We start from the raw sequence: 18,984 nt of genomic DNA, 5'->3' as shown, positions 1-18,984 counted from the left end.
TTTGCAAGTCAAGACACACATATTTTGATCAAGTGTTTGTGTTCCTCACATTAAGGGATCTAATTAGGAATTATGATTATCAATAACTGGATACAAAATTAACATCAGTCTGGTTTGCCCTTGTGCCTAAATATTTTGAAATAAGACCCAAGCTCAGACTGAACCTTGTCCTCATTTTATACTGTAAAGTTCTTTCTTTACTGTGGTTTCACTCCCCTGCATTCAGGGCAAATCCCAAGTGAATATGGAACTTCTTGCCTACAGTTTTTGATGTTGGAAGTCAGAGTTCAGAAAGAAGACAGTGTCAAATTCAACTATCTGCTAAAGTTTCCCTCCAGGATATATTTACCAAAGTACCCAGGTTAACTAAATCTCTGGCTATGCCGTGTGTATAAGTAGAATTTGTATTCCAAAGTAAGGCCTGAGTCAGTGTCAGTGCAGCCTCAAGGTCTGTTTTATTTATCATGTGATATTATTTCCCTCCAGGATATATTTACCAAAGTACCCAGGTTAACTAAATCTCTGGCTATGCCGTGTGTATAAGTAGAATTTGTATTCCAAAGTAAGGCCTGAGTCAGTGTCAGTGCAGCCTCAAGGTCTGTTTTATTTATCATGTGATATTAAACACCTGTATGACGCACAGCCGGTTTAGTACCGGTTTTGACTACTGCTAGCAGTAAAATGCAGGTTCTGATAGAAGACGTAATTTGTTCTCAGTGTAGTAGGATGCCCTCCTGGTATGAGAATTAAGCGCTCACTTCTTTCACTCTCATCCATGATTCATCTACACTTATTCATGCTCTGCCTGAACGCTTTCCATCACACTACCAATGAGGTTTTTTCCCTTGACTCTTTGGATGGGTTTTCTTATGCTTAGGAAGTGCTGGGCTCTGACCGAAGGCATTGCCGCACCCCTCACACTGACAGGGCCTCTCCCCCACGCGGACCCTCTGGCGTTGGACGCGGTCGGAACCCCAGTTCAACGTTTCGCCGCACTCTTAAGGCCTGTGTCTGTACGCGCCGGTGCTGGACGAGTTTGCAGCTCTTGATGAAGTGCTTGCTGCAGTCCTCGCACGCGGGCGGCCTGCTCTCAGTGCGGACACAAGGGGGAAGGACGCGCTCCGGCGGGAGTCCTGGCCGCCGGCCGCGCATGCGTGTGCGCGAACCGCGGCGGAAGGCGCTGTCCAAGCGCTCACAGCGGGAGCGGCGCCGCCCTCCGGCCGCTGCGGGAGCTCGGTCGGGTCGGAGCGCCTTCCTCCACTCGGCGCACTCGTACGGCTTTTCCCCCGGTGCAGATCCTCAGGTGGATTCGGAGGTCCCAGAACTAGCTAGAACCCTTCCTACGCTCGCCACACTTGAACCTCTTTTTTCCATTGTAGCTTTGCCCACTCACTGCTTCTGTTGCATTTGAGGCTCTGAAAAACGCTTTTTTCGAGGTCTGCATAGGATTGTTTTAGGGGGTTACGCGTCTTCAGGTGTTTCCTGCTCGAAGGACAGCTCCTTTTTCTTGCTGTTCGTCTCCATATTTTTAATCTTGGATTCTTTATCTGAAATACAAAAGACATTTGTCAACCCTTCCCCATCCTGGGGGAGGAACAGGATGAATCAAGTGAAAAGTGTGGTAGGTTTGAGTGCTGGTAAATGCCTACAAGGGATCACTGCTGTACCCAGAGGGAGATCTGCAGGACAGAGGGCGGGTCCTGGCAAGTAGGTTTGGTAATTGTTCACACAGGAAGCATAGAACTATTCGAAGAGTTGAAGAGCAACTATCATGAAGATGAGAAGAGGATACTGGCATGGCCTTGGTACTTGGTAGATGTGGGAAAGGGACACATTGAATAGAATTTGGCATTTAAAGAGAAAATAAAGAATGCTGTAGAGTAGGACCTGGGCTGTGAACAGGGATGTGAGCGGTGGTCTGATGTGTCAGGAGAGGTACCAAGCAGTAGCGACCAATAGTTGTGGCAGATAAAAAAGGATGAAGAAGATAGCCTATTGAGCATGATGAGGGAAGATTGCCAGGGAGGAAAGAATGGGGCAGGTTGACCAGATGGATTGGAGGACATCCAGAAACCCTCAACCACAGCAGCCAAGGAGAGGAAGAGGAGACCACAGGAGGACAGACTGTACGGACAGCTACTAGTCCTACAAACTCAGAAAGTTGTAAAAGCATTCAATAAGTTAACGGATGAACATGCTGTATAGCGCCACTAAGGGAATTGTAGTCATTTCTGAGATAGGGAGAAAGAGGACAGCTCTGATTCCTGTCAAAAATAAATCTTCAGCCTGGAAGGACCCGGGACGTGACCCAGTGTATACACTTGTGCGTTCTTCTACTCTAATGACTAATGTGAACCAGAAGCAGGCAGCAGGGAATTTGTGTTAAGAGAGGACAGAAAATATTCTGCTGAAGCTGAACACCAAATCATGGGGAGCCACTCCAGATCCTGACAGACCCCTTACTTTTGTTTTTTGTCTAAGGCTGTGGAGTTAACAAATAAGATTGACTTTTTGATTCCTGAACACTAACAAGTATGTATAAAATCTCAATTTCAAAATTCAGGAACCATTCCAAGCTGTCATATTGGCTGCCAAATGTTATCTGGATATCCATGCTTACATGAGGTACATTAAATCATTCCCTTCAGCACAGATACAAGTCACTGCACTGAAACAAGAAAACCACAAATTGCCTCGAGCACATAAATGTTGTTGAGTCTATGACAGGGACAAAAAGGAATTAAAACAATATGGACATGGTTTGTTGATGATGTTTTTGTCCACATCCTGGGCTTAAGGAAGCCCAAGAGTTGAGGAGGGGATCCAGTTGGTTGAAAGGGAAGTAAAATGGTGTATAATAGTCTCACCTGGGGTAAAGGTCAATGGAAAAGCAGGTAGAACTGAGTCATTTATGATAATTTGGGCTTTGAGGTACAGATTGTTGGGGAGGTAAGTATATGCAAGTAGGATTTGTCAACCCAGGCATGAGGGCTAAAGCAGCTCTGTTTTTCTTCTAGGGCCAGAGGACTGGGAGTAAGTGAAAGATTATAGCCAGGAAAAAGAGAATATAAGGTACTGGATATATAAAGCAGAGGTGGATCTGAGAAAAGATTAGAGAAGGGGCCGACCCTGTGGCTCACTCGGTAGAATGCGGCGCTGGGAACACAGCGGCGCTCCCGCCGTGGGCTCAGATCCTATATAGGGATGACCAGTGCACTCGCTGGCTGAGCGCGGTGCGCATGACACCAAGCCAAGGGTTGCGATCCCCTTACCGGTCACACACACAAAAAAAAAGATTAGAGAAGAAAATAGTGACCAACTTTTTAAAAAAATGAAACATATATAATAGGGGATTAGTATCTAAAATATAAAGAATTTCTACCCACAGATACAGAAAAGTTAAAAAGCCCAAAAGAAAACTGGGCAAAGGATATGAATAAGAGATTTACAGAGAAGGTAATGTGAATGGCCAATAAACCCCTTAAAAGATGCATAATTTCATTAGTATTCAGGGGTTAAAAATAAAAACAAGATACCATTATACACCTAACAGCTTGGCAAATATTTAAATGTTTGAAAATATAAATATGGGCAATGATATGGGATAACAACCATGCTGTGCTGTTGGGAATGTAAACTGGCACAGACAATTTGGAGGTACTTTAGTAGTATTCAAATGTTAAATGCACATATGATATTCTAATTCTGTCATTTCCCACTGTCTTTGAGAACTGGGATTGTTGACACAGGAGAATAGTGTGGGAGGCAGCCTCTAAGATGCCCCCCAGTGATCTCACTTCCCAGTATTCAAGGCCTTGTATTATCCCCTCCCTTTAAATAACTTGCTTCTAACCAATAGAATACAGCAATGTTGAGTGGATGTCACTGCTATGATTAGGTTACAAAAAACTGTGACTTCTGTCCTGCGAGCAGATGCTCTCCCTTGGGGGTTTTGATGAAACGAGCTATCATGATAAAGAGGCCCATGTGACAAGGAACTGAAGGTTGCCTCTTGTGAACAGCCACCAAGTAACTGAAGCCCTCAGTCCAAGAACCCTCAAGGAACTGAATTCTACCAACAACCACGTGAACTTGGAAGGAGATCCTTCTCAGTTAAGCCCTCAGATGGGATGCCAGCCCTGACCAACACCTTGATTTCAGTCTTGAGAGACTCTGAAGCACAGTACCCAGCTGAGCCACACTTGAATTCCTAACCCATGGAAAACAGATGTTTTAAACTGCTCAGTTTTGAGATAACTCGTTACACAGAAATAGATAACTACAAGAGGAAATGCAAATGTGAGAAAAGTAAAAACCATATCGTCCTGAATTGGAAAATCAGATAGACAGACAGACATGCACACACACACTTATACTAGGTTACTTCAAAAAGTTCGTGGAAAAATATAATTAAAAGATAATATGAAACTTTCCATAAACTTTTTGAAGTACCCTCATATATACACACAGATGTATATCTCCTACTTCTTTCTACTGAAAAGGCTTAGGAATAATAATCAGCTAAGCAAGGAGCCTCCCCTAGCACCCAATTTGTCATCTTGAAATTCCATTTCCCCCAAAATAAATCCGGGCTCCTGGGAGAAATGGTTGAATTTGGATCTGAGGCAAGAAATGTATGACATGAGCCTGAAACATCTTGTCACAGAGTAAAGCAAGGAAGCACTTATGAGGATCTTGTGTCAGAAGGACTCAGAAGCCAACCTGAAGAGCTTCTCACATGAAGACGGAAACATTTGAAAACTAGTAAAGATAATGACAGCAATGGATTGAAACACTTCAGGTACGTTTATGTCCATGAGTTCATAATTATTCTTTTAAAAAAACAAATTGGGGGCCGGCCTGGTGGCGCACTCGGTAGAGTGCGGAGCTTGGGAGCTCAGCGGCGCTCCCGCCGAGGGTTCGGATCCCATGTAGAGACCGGTCCGCTCACTGGTTGAGCGCAGTGCGGGCGTGACACCGAGGGTTGCGATCCCATTGCTGGTCACGAAAAAAGACAAAAAGGGAAAAAAAAAAAAAAATTGGTTACCATTGTAACCACAGAATGCCATTGTACCATAGAATGCTGGAGAACTATGTATTTTGAAAACTGGTAAATAAAGGGAAACAATCAAGCATTTACCCTGCCTTTTTCCATATGAACTATACCACTTAGTAACCAAATAGATGACAAGGAAAATTTTGTTTTAATAAATGTATTCTTCTATAATAATTATAAATTCTTATATTTATTTTAAAAAATTAAGAATTTATAAATTCTTCTTTTAATAAATGAATGAAGAAATGATATAATTAAAAATATCAAAATTGTGTCATCCATTATGAATTAATAGATGGAGACACTGTTCATCAACAGCTGCTAACATCGCAAAAAGAAACCAGATATTCTTTCCTTCTAGAAGAACACACCACAATGCAATGGTTTTGCCAGTAAAGGTTGAACCCAAATCTGATCAGTCCTCTAGATGAGTCATTTCACTCCTGTGAACTACCAATTTACAGGAAATACAGAAGACAGAGGAGGATGCTAAACTTCACCACAGAGATACATTCACCAAAATGCTGACTGTAAGCAACTCCAGGATAAACATCCCCCCACCACCACCCACAACAAATACAATGCAGGGGTGGGGGGAGGTGGAGGGAAACCTACAGACTAAAAGAGACAAGACATATCAGCCAAGCACTCTTTGTAGACATCATAGGGGATCCTGATTCAAACAAACGTTAAAAAATAAAAAATGAAGACGTTTATAAGAATTGGAAATTTAAATACTTACTGGATGTGTAATGATAAAAATAAATAAGTATTAAATTTTTAGGTGATAAAGGTATTATGGCTATGTTTTTTAAAAGGGTTCTTATTTGTTAGAGATACATACTGAAATATTCACAGGTAAAATATTGTACCTGGCATTTGCTTCAAAATAACAAGGCAAGGGAAGAAGTGGATAGAGATATGCATTAAAGACCAGTCATGAGTTGCTAACTGTTGAAGGTGGATGGGTATGTTAGGGTTCATTTTACTATTCTGCCAACTTCTATAGATGTTTTAAATTCTCTGCAATAAAAACTTTAAAACATATACATATGCTAACGTACACTTGTGCTCGAGGAGGAAAGTACAAGACCTGTCACTGCAGTTTTGTTTCAAATAGTGAAAAAGAGGACACAACCTCAATGTCTAGCAATAGAACGCTAAATGAACTGCTTTCTCAATTCTGAGTAGGGTAGCAGTTAGAAAGAAATGTATAGACTGAGAGCACTAATACAATATTTGGTAGCTTCTGTGGGTACAGGAGGCAAATCAATGATCCAGCAGGCTTTGGCCTTATCTGAAATGGGGTCAAGACACACAGGGTGCCTCGGCATAACCTTGGGGGAGTGACTTAACCTCTTCATGCCTGTTTCCCCCTGTTTAAAATGGAGTTGAAAATTATGTTTAGATGATGTTTGAGGAGCAAATGAGTTAATACATATTAATTGATTAGAATAGTGAAAGGAACAAGATAAGCACTACAGAAGTATTTATCTATCATCATTGTTGTCACCATCATTATTATATTATTATATTTATTTCTGAAATGCTGGCATTTACCCAGCCATGGTTCATGGCTCCCCTGCACTGTGTGCCCCGGTCACTCCTGGGCTTTAGCCTAGAGACCAGTGTGCCACCGCGCTCCACCTCACTGGCCCTGGGACTAACCCTGGGCTGGGCCAAGCTTGGACCAAGACTCTCCCATTGCCCACAGACCATGGGTTGGGCAAATGCGACACCACTGACCCACTCTCAGCTCCACCACATGCAGATACTTGCGCTGCCTCTATAGGTGGCTTGGAGGATATTTCAGCGCTTTGGGCTCATCCAGGGCAAAGAGGCAATGGGAGAGTTTCCCTTGCCTACTCCCCAAACATTCCGGGACCTCCTGTTCAATACATGCCTGGCTCTTCCCTTCCAATTCCTAACCAGACCCTCCCCTCCCCACTCGACCCACAAATGGATTTACAGGCTTTCCCTGAATTGCCTTACCTCCTCAGATCTCTTTACTCACCGACCTCAACTTCATGTCTTTCCACGAGGGCACAGAGAGGTAACTTGTCCACAGTCACACAGCTAGATAGTAACAGCAGCGATGCTGTGCTACTAAGCAGCAGACTTGACTCTGTCTCCCATTCTCCCACCCCTCCACCTTGCCAGTCCTTCCTTCCCATCAGGCTCTAGCTGCCTGCAGAATCCCTGCACTTCCCAACTCTCACTCCCCAGCCTCTCACACCCAACCACTAATGTCACATGGCCTTCCAGGATTCTATCCATTTCTTCTTCTTCTGTACCCACAGATGATCTGCTGCACCACCACCCCTCATGCTTTCAGGGCACAGCCACTCATTCAAAATAATTACTCAATGCCTGTTTATGTGGCATCATGTATGTTTTCTAGATGAAGAAGAAAAGAAAAATAATTACCAGGTTGGAAAACAAAGATTCCAGGTACTTAATAGGAAAGAGCACTAGATGGAGAGTCTTGAATTCAGACCTTTGCCACCTCGGAGGCATGTGATGCTGAGCCATCCCTCCATCTCACCAGGCTCAGTTTACACAACTATAAAGGTGAATGGTAAATATCCATGCTCCCTCTTCTAGGGTGAGTGTGAGGATCATTTGAGAAACTCAGTGGGAAAGCTACTTTTATTCTATACCTTAGGGCCTTTGCACTGGCTGGAGCACCCTTCTCCCAGATAGCATGCAGTGGACTCCCTCCTCTCCAAATCTTAGCTCGAGATCTCCTTTTCAACAAGGCCTCTCTTTACCATCCTATATAATGAAACCTCTCTCCTCCTTTATGCTGTTCCACTTTCTTCTGTTTCTAAAGCACTTTTTTCCACATTTTAATATACTATAAAATTTAGTCATTATGCTTATTGTTCGTTTTTCTCCCCCAATAGAATGTAGATTCTGTTCAGGCAGAGGCCTTTGTCTACTCTGTTCACTGATGTGTCCCAGCCCCTAAACAGTGCCTCCTGGCCCAAAGCAGGTGCTGAGTGGTGCTTGCTGATTGACTGAGTGCCCCTATGCACGGTCGAAACCTCCATTCTCTAGGTCTCTTGGTGCTCTTCTGATAGCAGGCACTGAAAATCCTTCATGCTACTGCCAATGAGGCTGAATGCGAGCAAGTGGTGGCATCAGCTACTACAACACTTTTTCACTTAGATTGGGGAAACAGGATCTGAAAAAAAATGAAATGTTCCCAAATTCTCTTTTCAATTTTCTCTTTACTGCAGCCTTGCCCTATAAGGTCCTTTTTTCTTCCCCTGACTCTCCCCTGCCCCTCTCTTACCCATTAGGGAGGTCCTTCCTTCCTTTAATTTTTCTCCTTTATCCCTTTGGCCTCTTTTTGTGGCTGCTTTCTCTTTTTCTCTTTGCCTTTCTGAGTAGGTGAAAGAGAAAGTGGTTGTCTAAACACTGGGGTAGGAGTTGCAGAGGGACCAAGCCAGGCTTCAGTGTTGAATGAAATGTGGCACGTAGTAGCACCATAGGTAAGGATGCCTCAACTGGGACCTTGTACCTGTGACCTAAGCAGCTCAGAGAGTCCAAGAGAGGACTGGGGATGAGGACTGGCGCATTTGCAGTGTGCTCCTAAGCATGCAACAGCTCCTTTCCCTTCACCCTGGGAACTCAGGTGAGGAGCAGGAGGAAGGGGAGCAGGAGCTCTGTAGCAGCAGCTTTTATCCTAATGCAAACATTTATGGGCACTATTTAGACTTCCTGGGTAAAGATTTGGCTGAGTTTGCCTGTACCAGAGCAGAGGACACTGCCTTGCTCCCCAAACCCACCTCACCTCACCTGCCCACTGCACCTTTCGCATATTAGAAGGCCCATGCCAACACTCAGTCTTGTCTGGGGACTTGATGTTCAAAGTGAGCTCCATGAACTAGCAGCATCGGTGTCACCTGAGAGCTTATTAAAATGCAGATTCCTGGGCCACCTTCTGACTTTTTGAATTAGAATCTACATTTTTAACAAGATCCCAGCTGATTTTTAGGCACTCTAAAATTTGATAAGCACTACTCTAGATGATCTGAATTTAGCTCTGAACATCCTTTGAACTTACCCAACCTTTAAAAAGTACACACAGACATTAGTCTTTCATAGTTGTTCAATATTCAGTATTACTCAAGAACAGCCCCTCCATACCAATTTATTTCCAGATAAGATTTAGTCTCTTTCAGGCAAATCATTAGAAATGAACCAAGGGACAGGGAATAAGGAGGCCTCAGCAGCCCCCACACCCACAGTCATCCACCCATAAGACACCAGCACCTGGTTTATAAATAAGCTACTGATTCCAAAGCAGAATAAATTTGATAAAAACAGAATAAGCAACTAGAAAATCTTACTTTCCAAGATGGCCCCTTTAGGAGTCCACGAAGTTAGTCCAGTTTGGCAACAGTATGGATTCTAAAATGCCGAATCAGGTTGCAGTGATGACTGAAGGCTTTCCCACACTCATCACACTCATACGGTCTCTCTCCAGTGTGGCTTCTCTGATGTTTCATAAGGAGTGTCCGCCTGCTAAAGCTTTTACTGCACTGACTGCACTGATAGGGTTTCTCACCAGTGTGGATTCGGAGATGCTGGAAAAGCCCTGCATTCTGACTGAAGGCTTTGCCACACTCATTACACTGATAGCGCTTCTCTCCAGTGTGTATCCTCTGATGCTGAACAAGATACGAGCTGAGGCGGAAAGCCTTCCCACACACTTCACATTCGTATGGTTTCTCCCCTGTGTGGATTCTTCTGTGTCTAATGAGGCCATTGGTGGCACTGAAGGCTTTCCCACAGTCCTTACATTGATAAGGTTTCTCTCCAGTGTGGCCCCGCTGATGCTCATTCAGGCCTGACCTCTGGCTGAAGGCTTTCCCACATTCTTCACATTCATACGGCTTCTCCCCAGTATGGATTCTCTGGTGCTGAATGAGGACTGAACTCTGAGTGAAGCTTTTCCCACATTCATTGCACCTGTGACGTCTCTCTCCGGTGAGGTGTCCCCACTGCTTTTCTACCCTGCTCTTGTGTTTACAAGATTCTCTGTCCTTAGAATCCAGAGGAACATCTCTTTGGAGTCTGCTATCCCCAAAATGTTCCATTTCTTTTAAGACTTCTTGCTTTGATGCCAACTCTTGGTTTTCAGGTATAGTTTCACCCCCTGTAATAAAAAATGGACCAAACAATGTCATCTCTTTCCTTTACGAAAGAGTACAATCGTACAATGGGAAAAGAAAGATTCTATCAAACAGACATGTTCTAGGAATGCAAAACTGGACGTGTTGAACAGGGATATTAAGGACAGCAGAGGAAGGGGTCATCAGCACTGCTGGAAAGGCTGCAAGGGATCACCCAGAGAAAGTGAGGTAGTGAGGTCCCAGAAAGGATGTACACAAGCAGGCACTATAGAATGTTTACTACAAGGCAGGCACCATTCTAAGCGTTTTGTATAAATTAACTTATTAAATCCTCAAACAACTCTGTGACTGAGGTGCTATGATTATTCCCATTTCAGAGATGGATAAACTGAAGGCAAAGGGAGGTTACTTGACCTGCTCATTGTCACAGAGCTACCATGTAGCAGTACTTAAGTTCCAAATTTGGCAATTTGGCCCCAGAGTACACATTCATAACTATTACCCTCTACAGAGCCACCAGAGACCTTCTGAATGGGCCTAACAAAATCCTTACCTTGTTCTCGAAAATGGTGGAGGCCAAAAGATACATATTTGAGCTGTGTGACCATGGACTGAAGCTGGATGACTTTTGATTCCTGCTTGGACTTCAAATGTTCCACATCTTCTGAGAGCACTTCAGAATGTCCATGTTCATGATCTGGGGCCTGAGGGCAGGTAGGTATATTTGGTTTCATAACAAAAGGACTACAAAAGCCCAGGCTAGTACTCAATGAAAGAGATCACATGAAACCATATGAAACATTTTCTAGAAAAATGGCACAGTGGCTGGACCTGAGTGTTACTGCACATCCAGAGCAGAAAGGGGAGGGCAAGAGTAACCCAATATGGTGTGGTGGCCTAAAATATGTCCACACGTTCTTTGATACTTCTTCCTGTAAAAGATGGAGTGAAATGGCACAGTGGCTGGACCTGAGTGTTACTGCACATCCAGAGCAGAAAGGGGAGGGCAAGAGTAACCCAATACGGTGTGGTGGCCTAAAATATGTCCACACGTTCTTTGATACTTCTTCCTGTAAAAGATGGAGTCTAATTCCCCTCCCCTGAGTGTGGGCCGTACTTGATGGCTCACTTCTACTGAATAAAAGGTATGGCAGAAGTGATGACATAAACTTGGTCATAAAAAGCACTGTGCCTTTCGTGCCTTTTCTCTTCTCTCCCTGTCTCCTCTGTAGGAAGCCAGCTGATGTGTCAAGCATCTCTAGAGAGAGACCAACGTGGCAAAGAACTAAGACCTCCTGCCAGAAGCCAGTGGGCAGCTGAGGCCCTACCAACAACCATGAAAGTGAGCCCTCTCGGAAGTGGATCCACCACCCTCAGTCATGTCCTCAGGTGACTAGTCTCAGCTGACATCTTCACTGCAACCTTATGACAGATTCCTAAGTAGCTCCCAAATTCCTGACTCACAAAAACTGTAAGATAATGTTTTTGTTTTTGTTTTTGTTTTTTAAATCCATTAAGGTTTAGGACTAATTTGTTACATACCAACAGAGAACTAATACATGTATGTGGCTATTGCCAACCAACTGGTGTCACCAAACTTCACCCTTCATTTAGTATTCAGTGTCTAGAAGCCCATCTTCCTCCTCTCACCTGGCTTCCTGGTTCACTAAGATCTTGCTCCAGATCTTCAACCACAGCTACCGCCTCCTCCCCACTCGCCGGATGGTGCTCCCGTACCCAGGCCTGGAGCTCCTCAGGCAGGATGATCAGGAACTGTTCCAGCACCAGCAGCTCCAGGATCTGTTCCTTGGTGTGAGACTCTGGCCTCAGCCACTGGTAACAGAGTTCCCGGAGCCGGCTCAGAGCTTCTCGGGGACCAGGAGTCTCTTGGTAACAAAATTGCCTAAAAAGTTGGCGGGAGGCCTCCTGGCCAGAAAAGTTGCTCCCTTGGAGGCAGGTTTCTCTGTCCCACATAGGGTCTTCCTCCACCTTCACAATCTTAAGTCCATCCTGTTTCTCTGTTGATGCCATTCTGGGATTAACGTAGAAGGCTCACTCTGGTTTGGGGTGGAGGGATAACTGTGGTTTAAGATATCATGATTCAATTTTCTTTAGGTGGAAACACCTGATGATAGAACATTATGTATTAAAGGAAATAAATAATAAAGTAGCAGGAAAAAAGCCAAATATGGAAACAATGAACAGTATGCTATCATTTATGTTAATAAAAATATATATGGGTATTTACACATATATGTTTAGAACTAAAAATAAGGTATGGCAGACTATACTAATGGCCTCAATTCCTCAATCTTCTCTCTAGCCATGTACTTTGTAGTGCCCTCCCATTTTGATTCTGGCCTCAACCATGTGACTTGATTTGGCCAATTTGATATTAGCAAATGTGATCTAAACAGAGGCTTAAAGGTGCTTGTGTGATTGGGCTTGCTTAATCTTACCCTCTGAAACGCCAGAAGAAGGATATACCCAGGCTAGCCTTCAGATGACAAGAGACATGCAGGACAGAGACAACTCACCCCAGTGGAGCAGATGAGACCACCGTAGATCAGCTAACAGCCAGCTAACCACCAGACATGTGAGTGGGCCCAGCCTAAGATCTGCAGAGCTGTTTGGCCAACCCACAGCTGAGTGCAGATGTACAAATAAGCTCTGCCCAGCCCAGGTCACCTGTGCCCAATAGACTCATGTGCTAAATAAATGTTTATTGCTATATGCCACTAAAGTTTTGGGGCTGTTTATTATACCACATCATTATGGCAACAGATAACTGATAGAGAGGAGTAGACTCTGGGGAGGGGGGCTGGCTAATGGTGGGAAAAGAGAGAAAGGGAAATTTATTTTTCACTGAATGCCTTGTGTACTTTTTTCTGATTTTTGTACCATTTGGAATATTAAAGTACTTAATCAAAAAAAAAAAAAGAGAGGAGTAGACTCTGGGGAGGGGGGCTGGCTAATGGTGGGAAAAGAGAGAAAGGGAAATTTATTTTTCACTGAATGCCTTGGGTACTTTTTTCTGATTTTTGTACCATTTGGAATATTAAAGTACTTAATCAAAAAAAAAAAAACAGATAGCTAGATAGCAAGATAGACAGTAGTGATTTAAAAGCCTGGTAGACAGTCAATATATGGTAGTTCTAGGTGGAGAACAGGACATACAAAACTAGCTATAATACAACAATGAGTGCTATAATAGAAGCCTCAACTGAATAGCCAGGGAGCAAAGATTAGAGAAAAAAAATTATTCCTAGGTAGGTAGCATTGAAAGAATGCGGCTTAGGAGCAAATACATTTGAATTAGGCAAAAATAATGAATAGGAATTTATCAGGCAGAGAAACGGTGATGGGAGGGGATTCAAAATCACAGACCAAGCAAACAATTGGTATTTAATGGTATCCACAGTGGCTCTAAGGACAGGCAGGAGGTCCTAAAGCCTCTGGATGAGAACTCAGTCTGGCTGATACCTTGATTTCAGCCTCATCAGACCCTAAGCGAAGAACCCAGGTATGTTGTGCCAAACTTCTGACCTACAGAATTATAAGCTAATAAGTGGGTGTTGTTTTAAGTCACTAAACTGTGGTCATCTGTGACACAGCAATAGAAAACTAATACAAGCAAAATCCTGAAAAAGAACCAACTATTCATTCATTCAAAAACATGGGTGAATCTCACAGATAACAACATTGAATGTAAAAAGCCAGATGCAAAGAGTATGAATCCAATTATATGAAAGACAAAAACAGCAGAACTAAACTATAGTGATAAAAGTCACAAAGTAGATACCTTTACTGGGGGATAATGAGTGGGACAGGGCATAAAGGAGGCTACCAGGATGACGTTAATGTTCTTTACTGATCTGGGTTATGGTACTTACATAAGTGTATTTACTTTGTAAAAATTCTCCAAATGTAAACATAAAATTTGTACACTTTACTAGAGATGTGATGTACTTCAATAAAATATTCAACAAAAATAAAACAATAATAGTAATGCAGTGTGCAGCTTCCAAATCAGCAGAGGGGAGGTGAAATGAAATATAGGAAACTTTTTCAATAATAGATACTTAAAGATGTAATAAAACTACAAAATATGCAGAGAAATCCTAAAGTCACAAGGGAATGGTTCCTGCTCAGATGAGAAGGTTGAAAAGGAAGGGAATGGGCAAGGGGGACACAAAGGTCCCCAAATGTATCTGTAATGGTTATTTTTTCCAATATCTGAAGCAAATACAGAACAATGATAAGACTTTTTGGAAAACTTAAGACTGGGTGGTAGCACATGGGCATTTATTATATTGTTCTTACATCTATAGATGTCTGAAATATTTTAACATTAAAAAATAATGAAAGAAAGAAATTTTCAAAGCAAATAAAAAACAGAGAGAGAGAAAATGAACTGAGTCTACCTACCCTCAAAAGCCAGCTCCAGTTGCTAAATCTGTATTTTAGTCAAAGGCAGCACTATTTTTCTAGTAACAGTTTGTCGGGATATTGTTCGGACCTGACTCCATCTCTGTGGCCTTCAGAGCTCTGGCTTCAATAGTTACAATCTTTCCCTGCACTGGTTACATAGCAACTAAGGCACAGCAAGGAAGGGAATACTATGGTTATATAAGATAAGGCCATGTGAAGCAAGAAAATCTTAGTCTCCTATGCCAACAGATTTGTTCCCTTTGGCATAGTTCCACCTTTGTCTCCAAGTCCCTTATAAACTCCTGGTTCCCCTCCAGGCTTTGCAGAGAAAGCAGCTGTGCAGCACCTGGATTGACACCCACCCAATATTACCGTACGAAAGTCACCAATCAATAAACTTCTAGAATAATAATTTATGGAGTTGCTTGCCTTGTTTTTGCTCTCAAGATATCTTCTCAGTTTGGTGGACATTGTGACTTTGGTCCACCTTCAGACACAGTCTTAAAACCTCTGACTGAAACCTTTCTAACTTATTGCAGGTGAATTGCAGAAAACTCTACAAATATTCATTTTCATGATCAGATCCAATCAACCACTTTTCATCTTCATTTCTAAACTACTACACCAGTTTAAGACTCTTGTGTTTTTTTTAATATGGTGGATAAATTTGGTGCCATTTATATTAACTACTCCTCATGTCCTGGCTCCTGGTTGTGTTCTAGACAGATGTGGTTGCCATTTACTCACTCATTTTAGTCAATAAGAAAGAGTTCATTGATCACCTTTGTATAACATACCAGGTACTTTCTTAGGCATAGGGCTACCATGGTGAAAAAGACAGGACCAGTTTCTATTTTACTGGAGCTTATATTTTAATGAGGAAGACAAATCAAAAATAGCAGCAGCAGCAGCAACAAAAATAAGTAAGGCGACAAATAAAATAATTAGTAGTTGTGATAAGTACTTTGAGGAAAACAAAACAGGCACTGACTTATCAAAGAAATGGAGGACCTATTTGGATGGGGTGGTGGGAAGTGAGGTAACACTCAAGTTGAGCCCTTAAAAGCAAAAAGAGTAAGTCACACAAAGAGGAGGGGTAGGAGAAGGGAAGAGCGCTGGAGACTATTCAAAGGTCCTGAGGCAGGGCAGGCTGTGGTGAAAAAACGAAACGAAGCAGGACTGTCCACAGCCAAGTGAGAAAAGAGTCGCAACATAATAGCCTGGCAAGACAAGCAGGAGCCAGACCATGCAGGGCACAGAAGTTCGGATTTTGTAATTGCAATGGGAAACCACTGAAGGCTTTAAAGAAGAGCAACATAATAGCCTGGCAAGACAAGCAGGAGCCAGACCAGGCAGGGCACAGAAGTTCGGATTTTGTAATTGCAATGGGAAACCACTGAAGGCTTTAAAGAAGGGAAGTGACCAGACAGGATTTATGTATTAAGAAGCTCTGTTACTGGATGGGGAATGAACTGAGGAAATGAGGGTGGAGGTAAGAGTGGACGTAGAAAAGGCAAGAGTTCCACTGTGCAGATAGCATGCCAGACTCTTAACTGCACTGACACAAGGAGAGGCACCAACGGAGACCAGAAAAAAAAAGAGGTCCTCTCTCGCCACAAAGCACATTCCAGAGGAATAGAAGCATCTGATTTACAATAGTATTGGAGGACTTGATCACACCTGTCTCAGTACTAGACAGATCATCTAGGCAACCAATCAACAGAGGAACAGTTCATTTATCAGATGGAGAGAACAAATCTATGGTTATTAGAGAGGAGAGGGGAAAGGGGGAAGGGGAGAGATTGGATAAGGGGCATAAAGAATAAGTATGATTTGTAACAATGAATATGCTAATTAAAAAAAAAGAAAAAGAAAAGGCAAGAGTGGAAGAAGGGTGCGGGTGGAGCCTATTGCATTGAATTTGGAAAGACTTCCTGTTAGGCAAGATGTTACTGTATTCTTCAGACTAATTTAGCTCTGAAAAATACACACAAATGAAAGGAGAAACAGTTTAATAACTTTTGTAAAAGAGTTTCATTACTTTTTGGCCTTTTGGCTAAGATCAAGTATAAAAGAGTTTCAGTCATTGGACAGTGGAGCTGTGCTGTGAGCTGAGAATACACAGCAGTTTATAGCTCATGGGGATACAATTACAATACAATGAAATAAAGGCCATAATTTTGGAGGTGTATACAAGGTATACTCCTGGAGGAAGTAGGAGAGCTCATCCTAAATTCAATATTTAGTTTCCATCCATTACCTGTAATCCACAAAGGAATTCATTTCACAAATATTTACAAAGTGCCTATATGTGTAAGGCAGCAAACAAAGAGTGAAACAATTGCAGAGTTCGATTTGTCCCCATTTTCCTTCACTGAACTGAAAACAAGGCAGAAAGAGCACAAAAAGGCATTTTCTCATTAGCTTCAGCATATTTAGCAACAGCAAAGACATAATGTAAGATATAAACCACCTATGTTGTAAAATAAATCCCAAAGAATAACCGATTACAATGACAAGAAAATAGAGTAATAACTTAAATACCATGAGGAAATAGGCAAATCCAAAAATGGGGATATTACATACAGGAGAACTGGCAGAGTCTCCTCTTCAACAAGGCAAGGGGATGGGAAGAAGGGAAGGAAAGGGTAGAATCCTTCTAGTTAAAAGAGGCAGCTACAGGCAATGAGTGGTCTATGATTAGGTCCTATTTGATACAAACCAATTTCAAAAGACATATGTGGGACAACTGACGGGGCGATCTGAACACTGGGTGGTAGGTCATAATGTTCCTACAGGTAGGTGAGAATGTTAATAATATCGTGGTTATATGGGAAAATGTCCTTAATTTTTAGAAATGCATCAGGAACTATTTAGGGGGTGACAAGTCATGATGCTTGTATAATAATTAAAGAAAAAATATATGCGACAAATACTGCAAAATGTTAACATCTGATAGATAAAAGGCCGGGTACATAGGGAGCAGACCTTCCGTGGGCCGCCCCTCCTCTACGTCCCGACCTCGGGCTCTGCCCCGAAGCTCCGCCCCCTCCAGGGGACTCTCCCACGACCCCCGCAGGGGCAGGGGTGTGGCCTCCTCCTGCTCCGCGGCGGCTTCAGGCCAGTAACGGTGTCCGGACGAAGGCAGAGGGCGGCCAAGGTCCCCTCCCCGCCTACTCCACCGCACGGACCTTAAATCTCCTGGGAGCCCGGCAGGTCCGACGAGGGGCCGAGACTCACCTCCGGGGACAGGACAGCTCCAGGTCCGGTGGCGAGGGGCCAGCACCCCGACAACCGGTAACCCACAAAGGCCGGAAGTGCGTCAGCCGTTCTCAGCCCAGTGGCCGAAGCCCAGCAACTCTTTCCTTTCCAGGAGTTTTCTCTCTAGGAATTCCGGAGGCTGCTGCGTCTTGGTGACTGTAATTGCAAAGCCCGGGGCCAGAAATCCCAGCCCACTGGTTGCAAGGCGGAGAAATCCCAGCGAGGACTTCTGTGTGGAGCTGCTGCCAGCATCTGAGAGTCAGACGGTCATAGAAATGCAAAACAGAACAGGAAGGGACTGCGTAGTTCCTCTACTTCTAGTACTGATCACCCATTCCCTCCCCAGTCTGTCTATTCCTCTGGTCTCCTTGACACCACAATGGGGAGATGGTAGTGGTGGGGACGAGAATACAAAGTTGTTTTTGTTGTTATATTGTTTTGTTTTTTTTTTTTTACTCTCAACTTTTGTCTTCTGGAATCTCAACATCTAGAAGGAGAAGAGCATGTAAACAATAACTACATAAAACCGACTTGCATGTGAAATGAAACAAAATAAAATAAATGTTTGTGAATCCATTAGAATAGTCCCTGGAACATAGTGAATACCCTGTCAGTATGTAGGAAATAAATGTAGTCATATGTATTAGGTCAAATTTGGGGCACAGAAGAGAGAATAATAATGGAGCAGAATAAAAAGCCAATAGCGTACACTGGGAAAGAAGCAAAGAACAGGAATTTCTGGGAGAGGGAGTAGAATGTACAAAAGCAGGACTGGAAATTGGGCAGATCAGCGTGGCTAGAGAATGGGACTTGTGGCAGGAGGCACCAGCTCTTTCTTTTCCTGGATTTCTAACCAAGGAATGTGGGCAATATTATCAAATTTGCATCTAGAAATGTCATCCTTGCAGCTGTAAGGAGGATAGACTGGAAGAAAGTGAGACTACAGGCAGGGAGATCAGTTAGGAGAGTACTGCAAGAATCCAGGGTAAAGGAAATGGATAAATTTCTGGACACATACAAACTACCCAGATTGAACCAAGAAGAAATAGAAAACCTGAACAGACCAATAACAAGCAACAAGATTGAAGTAGT

The 18,984-nt window shown here is 43.1% G+C and overlaps 1 protein-coding gene across 1 annotated transcript; it reads right to left on the bottom strand.

The window, feature by feature from the left end:
- Positions 1-493: 493 nt before the first annotated feature.
- On the bottom strand, positions 494-12,325 carry ZSCAN31 (zinc finger and SCAN domain containing 31). The gene is made up of 4 exons (XM_008590225.1): positions 11,851-12,325; positions 10,754-10,904; positions 9,415-10,223; positions 494-1,547 (listed from the first exon to the last, which is right to left on the bottom strand). The coding sequence occupies exons 1-3, from the start codon at positions 12,229-12,231 to the stop codon at positions 9,448-9,450; spliced, it is 1,308 nt and encodes a 435-aa protein (XP_008588447.1). The 5' UTR covers positions 12,232-12,325; the 3' UTR covers positions 494-1,547; positions 9,415-9,447.
- Between the last annotated feature and the right edge of the window lie 6,659 nt (positions 12,326-18,984).

This window comes from Galeopterus variegatus, unplaced genomic scaffold, assembly GCF_000696425.1.
Source record: "Galeopterus variegatus unplaced genomic scaffold, G_variegatus-3.0.2 Scaffold5930, whole genome shotgun sequence".
Lineage (NCBI taxonomy): Eukaryota > Metazoa > Chordata > Mammalia > Dermoptera > Cynocephalidae > Galeopterus > Galeopterus variegatus.
The sequence above is the reverse complement of the archived record's forward strand: the minus strand, read 5'-3'. Positions and strand labels throughout refer to the sequence as shown.

What these genes read in the sequence shown, in the direction of transcription:
- ZSCAN31 (XM_008590225.1), bottom strand. Translation starts at nt 12,231, where the DNA reads ATGGCATCAACAGAGAAACAGGATGGACTTAAGATTGTGAAGGTGGAG. An exon ending in TTAGTGAACCAGGAAGCCAG is followed by an intron (nt 10,905 to 11,850) that starts GTGAGAGGAGGA and finishes ACCTGCCCTCAG; the next exon opens with GCCCCAGATCATGAACATGG. An exon ending in CCACCATTTTCGAGAACAAG is followed by an intron (nt 10,224 to 10,753) that starts GTAAGGATTTTG and finishes TTTTTATTACAG; the next exon opens with GGGGTGAAACTATACCTGAA.